General features: G+C 55.9%; 1 protein-coding gene across 1 annotated transcript; it reads left to right on the forward strand.

The window, feature by feature from the left end:
• Window positions 1–360: 360 nt before the first annotated feature.
• On the forward strand, window positions 361–4,724 carry LOC148043815 (uncharacterized). Its single transcript, XM_087724315.1, has 2 exons — window positions 361–1,773; window positions 4,532–4,724. The coding sequence occupies exons 1-2, from the start codon at window positions 762–764 to the stop codon at window positions 4,579–4,581; spliced, it is 1,062 nt and encodes a 353-aa protein (XP_087580441.1). The 5' UTR covers window positions 361–761; the 3' UTR covers window positions 4,582–4,724.
• The last annotated feature ends 1,400 nt before the right edge of the window (window positions 4,725–6,124 follow it).

Genomic DNA, 6,124 nt, shown 5'->3' on the forward strand with positions numbered 1-6,124 from the left:
AGCTGTTCCACTGGTTAATTGTCCTCTCTGTTAGGAAGTTTCTGCTTAATTCCAGGTTGCTTCTCTCCTTGATTAATTTCCATCCATTATTTCTTATCCTGCCCTCTGGTGCTTTGGAAAATAATTTTTTCAAGCACACGAATCCAGAATGTATTATTACTATTTTGGTTTATGGACATATGATTCACGCGCCGTTAGGCACACAGGCCACTACCTGCTCCTCTTTTTCTCTCTGCTCCCCCCTTCCAGCCAGCAAGTGACCCCTCCTCTTTGTGGCAGGCTGTCAAATACTGGAATATTGCTATCATGTCCCCACCCACTCAGTCCTTCTTTTGTCTGGTGTTGAATACTAGCGCGGGAAATACAAGCGCGGGAATAAAGGACTTCCTTCTGATTGGTTCCCGGGCGGAGCCGGTTCAATCCTCGCCCTGATTGGTCGAGCTACTCGACGCCCCATTGGCTCCTCGTTCAAACCCGGAGGTATAAATGTTTGGCGCGAACCACGCCACGTTGAATCGTAGTCACTCTGTTCTCAATAAAGGTTGCTGTTTGCATACCCGTTTGTCGCGTCCTTTCCCTTCGCTCCAAGATGAAAAACTGGCGACGAAGGTGGGATTCCGATTCCCGCGACCACGGAGAAGAACAAGCCAGCTGCCACCGCGTCTGAACCAGCACGAACGCTATCCTCAGGCTGAGAACTCCGGCAGCGAACGCAAAAATTTCTCCGCCCTCTTCCTCCCCCTCTCTGGCTCCACACCACGATGGCATCAGCGCTTCCTCCTTTCGCGCCATTCGGATCTGCCGGAGAATCATGGGACGGCTTCATGGAGCGCTTCGAGTGCTACTTAATCGCATCGAAGAACCAGGCACAGACCGACGAGGAGAAATGCAGCTTCTTCTTGTCCTGCTGTGAGCCTTCCATGTTCGCCTCTGCGAGAGCCCTGGCCGCCCCGAGGCCAGCCTACAAACTTGGGTGGGACGAGCTGATGTCCAGGCTGAGGAACCACTACGCTCCCTCACCCTCTCTGATCGCACGCCGCTTCACCTTCCGCCGCCGAGTGCAGAAGCCCAACGAATCCATCAGCCAGTTTCTGGAGGCTTTGCGCACAGTGGCCGCCCAGTGCGATTTTGCAGACCTGGAGGAGAACCTCGTGGAGCAGTTTGTATGCGGGGTCCGCGACGTGCATTTGCGCAGCCGCATGCTCCGGAACCACAAAATCACCTTGGTGCAAGCCGTGGAGACCGCGCGAGCAGCGGAGCTCTCCGAACAATCCACGGCCGACATCGAACGCCTCCAGCTGAAAACCCCCACGCAAACCGCCGCGGGGCCTTCCACCCAGACGAACCTCGTCGACGACCTCTCTCCTGCTGAAGACGAGGAGGAGGAAACCGTCGGACAAATGAGGACGCAGCCGAAGCGGAGGCCACACCAGCAACCACCGACGCCCGCTCAGCCAGTCTCAAACGCACCTTGCCGCGGATGCGGCGGCCGCCACAGCCGCGCATCCTGCCCGTTCCGTTCCGCCGTCTGCCGCCGCTGCAGAGGAGAAGGACACCTCGCCAGGGTCTGCCGGGCTCTCGTGCCAGCCCCATCGTTCATGCAGCCCAGCGACCAGCGCCAGGCACCGCAACGCCGCCAACAGCCACGTCCTGCGAGGCGAGCTGAGGACTGCCACTCAACCTACCAGCCCTCCAGCGCCGACTGCGTGGTCTACCAGGCTTCCCACGTTCCCGCCGGCGATCGCAAAATCAGCACCGCCGTCCGACTCGAAGGTCAGCTTTGTCGAATGGAGGTGGACTCCGGGTCTTCCCGTTCTCTCCTATCTTGGGCCCTGTTTTCCCGCCTTTGTCCCGGGGTTCCCCAGAGCCAATTGCGCCCCGTCGGGGTCTCCCTCCTAGACTACCAGGGAAATGGGATTCCCACGGCAGGAATATTCCACATCCAGGTGGAATACGGAGACTTTAAGGGGAAACTCCCAGTTCTAATCGTCAGGAACGATCTGCCCGCTCTCCTTGGGTTGGATTGGTTTCCCGCCTTGGGCCTCACCATAGAGGGGGTGCACAGGGTAGTCCCCCTCACCGTAGATAGCGTTCTAGATGAGTTCGCAGATGTGTTCGATGGGAAATTGGGCTGTTATAAGGGCACCCCCATTTCCCTCTGCCTCGATCCCCAAGTCGCTCCCATTAGGCTGAAGGCACGCAGGGTCCCCTTCACATTGAGAGCAAAGGTAGACGCTGAACTTGATAAGCTTATAGAGCAGGGGGTAATCGAGCCCGTAGATCACGCCCGTTGGGAAACCCCCATAGTCCTCCCGGTCAAACCCGACGGATCGGTGAGAATATGTGCCGACTATAAGTCGACCATCAATTTGGCCCTGCAGGCAAATCCATATCCGGTTCCCGTAGTGCAACACCTACTCCACTCCTTAGGGCAAGGCCGCATTTTCGCCAAGCTAGATATGGCACAGGCCTACCAGCAGCTTCCCGTAGACGACGATGCGGCTACAGCCCAGACCATCGTCACCCACCGCGGGGCCTTCCGTTGCCGCCGCCTCCAATTCGGCGTTTCGGTTGCCCCGGGGATTTTTCAGAGCCTCATGGAGCGGTTGCTCCACGGGCTCCCAGGCGTCGTTCCCTACTTCGACGACGTCCTGGTCGCAGCCCCCAGCCACTCGGAACTCCTGAAAATACTGCGGGAGGTTCTCACACGTTTTAGGGAGGCAGGACTGAAACTAAAGCGCAGCAAATGCGAAATTGCTGTTCCCAAAGTAGAATTCTTGGGGTTCCTCATCGATGCTCAAGGCATCCACCCCACTCCTTCCAAAGTTGCCGCCATCAAAAACGCACCGGCACCCACCTCTAGGGCGGAATTGCAGGCATTCCTGGGGCTTTTAAATTTCTACGCCCCTTTTATTCCCCACAAGGCGTCGCTAGCTGAGCCGCTACACCGACTGCTTGACCGGTCAGCGGCCTGGCAATGGGGTAGCCGTGAAGCGCACGCGTTCGCGGCTATTAAAGACATTTTGACCTCGTCGGCAGTCCTAATTCAATATAGCGATAGGATGCCCCTAGTTTTGACTTGCGACGCCTCTCCCTATGGCATAGGGGCGGTCCTGAGCCATGCCCTCCCGAACGGCTCGGAGGCCCCCATAGCTTTCTATTCCCGGACACTCTCCTCCACGGAGCGGAACTACAGCCAAATCGATAAAGAAGCCCTGGCTGCAGTGTCCGGCATTAAGCGGTTCCATGACTACCTCTATGGTAGGAATTTCACCCTTGTCACGGATCACAAGCCGCTCCTGGGGCTACTGGCAGGCGACAAGCCAACCCCCCCCCCCATTTTGTCTCCCCGCATGACACACTGGACGGAGTTCCTAACAGCGTATTCGTATACGCTGTTATACCGTCCGGGTAAGCAGCTAGGGCATGCAGACGCCCTGAGCCGTTGCCCTTTGCCAGAGACGGACACAGCCCACGTGCCCGCTCTCTCTATTTTGTCCATCGCCGAATCCGACCTCCCCGTCTCTGCCGCGGACGTCGCAGCGTGCACAAAGGCTGACCCCGTCCTATCCAAAGTAGCTTCATGGGTTTTGAGGGGTTGGCCCGCGGAAAAGGTAGCGGAAGGATTCCGACCATTTAAAGCACGACAAGCCGAACTCGCCCTCCACGGGGGTTGTCTTGTCTGGGGGGATAGGGTAGTGATCCCCACAGCCCTGCGGGCACGAATCCTGCCCGCACTCCACAAAAACCACCCAGGCATAGCGCGAATGAAAGCCTTAGCCCGTAGCTATGTGTGGTGGCCCTTGCTAGATTCGGAAATTGCAGACTACGTAGGCCGATGCAGGATCTGCCAAAACTCGAGGCCGAATCCCCCCACAGCCGCCCCTCATGAGTGGGAAATCCCTAGAGGCCCATGGTCCCGTTTACACATTGACTTTGCCGGCCCCTTCCACGGCCGAAACTTCATGATAGTAGTCGATGCTTACTCCAAGTGGGTGGAGCTGGTAATCATGACCTCCACCACAGCAGAGAGTACAGTGAGGGCCCTTCGTAAGATGTTCGCCACCCATGGGTTACCGGATGTGATAGTCTCAGATAATGGGCCCCAGTTTACCTCCACCACGTTCCAAGAATTCCTGGCCGAACAAGGAATCAGACACGCAGCCACAGCCCCTTATCACCCAGCTAGTAACGGCCGGGCGGAGCGCGCAGTTCGCTCAGCCAAAGAAGCTTTGGGCCGCATGGACCAGGGCGACTGGCAAGAAAGAGTGGCGGCTTACCTCTTGAGCCAGCACTCCATACCCTGCCCAACGACTAATAAAAGCCCCGCGGAGCTCTTGATGGGTAGGAGATTGCGAACCCCCCTAGACAGGCTCCATCCACTTTACGCAGGGGATCTGCCGAGCAACCTGGGGGCCCTCCCTTCCCACGTGTTTAAGTTAGGGGATCCTGTATGGGCCCGCTCCTTTTCTGGGGATCCACGGTGGGTTCCCGCAACCATCACAGCTCTGACGGGCCCCTGTTCCTTCAGGGTCGGCCTGGCCGACGGAACACAATGGAGGCGCCACGTGGACCAGTTAAGGCGACGCCTCCCCGCGGAAACAGACGGCCCGAGCCTCTCAGACACCCGCTCTCAGCATGAGCCACCCTCGATGACCTTCCCCCCAACGGACCGCCTCCACCCGGGGAACGGGGGACAAGCCGATGCGAACTTTTCGGACAAACGCGCCTCACCCGGCTACTCCCTTCCTCGAAGCCCTTATCGAGACTCTGAACCTGCACCCCAACCAGACTGCACGGGGCCACTGTCGGACACTCCTGTTGCCACGGAGACGCCACCCCCGACAAATGGACATCGGGCACGGGGCACGGGGCCAGCGCCATCTCACGGGGCCGCGTCGCAGATTCACCGCCCCGCCACGGACACACCTCCGCCGGCGGTTCCCCCCCCGACGACAACCGCCGTGGAGCCACGAAGGTCGGGACGAGAACGTCACCGTCCCACCTACTTACAAGACTATGTTTGCCCTTCCTAAGGGAACTCTCTGACTAGGGGGGGAGGGGTGTTGAATACTAGCGCGGGAAATACAAGCGCGGGAATAAAGGACTTCCTTCTGATTGGTTCCCGGGCGGAGCCGGTTCAATCCTCGCCCTGATTGGTCGAGCTACTCGACGCCCCATTGGCTCCTCGTTCAAACCCGGAGGTATAAATGTTTGGCGCGAACCACGCCACGTTGAATCGTAGTCACTCTGTTCTCAATAAAGGTTGCTGTTTGCATACCCGTTTGTCGCGTCCTTTCCCTTCGCTCCAAGATGAAAAATCTAGACTAGCCAAACTCAAATTCTGCAATCGTTCTTCATATATTTTAGCCTCCAGGCCTTTAATCGTCTTAGTTGCTCTTCTTTGTACTTTTTCGAAAGTCTCAACATTTTTTTTGTAATGTGGTGACCGAAACTGGATGCAGTATTCCAAGTGTGATCTTACTAAGGAACAAGAGTCTTGATTGATCTTCACTGTAAACCACAGCAAGAGGTTTACTCAGCAATAGAAGATGGGGAGAGCAGTCTATCTAAAAATCCTACTGTAGCACCAGGTCAGTTTCTAGTAAAACATATACAGTACTATTAATAACCTAAACCCCGATGAAAACACTGGCTTAATATATTTCACAGAGACTACAGGAAAGTTCAACTACCCCAGTGCTGTCTCCCAGGCTGCTTTATGTTTCAGAAGACCAGAATTAATGTCCTGGGAAGTGGTGTTTCCTAGACCGCAGACATTTTATCTTGCTAATCAGATGGTCCATGTGACAGTTTGATAACTTTGAGTGCACACTAGAGTATTTGAGTAGCTGGAGTGGTATAGGGGAATGGTTATTGTACTATAACCTTTTCGTGAGCTTCCAACATTCACAAGGAGATTTGCCCACTCTCGAGCCATTCATGATTTTATATCCTCACTGAGCTATCACAACTAATATCTAGTGTTTCTAACAGCATATATGCAGCAGGAAGCACGCTGGGTTTCCGTTGGATAGAACTGATGGTCTGAAGGTTGGGGGCCTTGTCTGAATCCATTAAGATGGACAGATTGTTCTCTGGTCAGCTGTAGATTGGCAGCCAA

This window comes from Thamnophis sirtalis, unplaced genomic scaffold, assembly GCF_051295495.1.
Source record: "Thamnophis sirtalis isolate CommonGarterSnake01/CBP01778 unplaced genomic scaffold, rThaSir2_p1.2 scaffold_10, whole genome shotgun sequence".
NCBI lineage: Eukaryota > Metazoa > Chordata > Lepidosauria > Squamata > Natricidae > Thamnophis > Thamnophis sirtalis.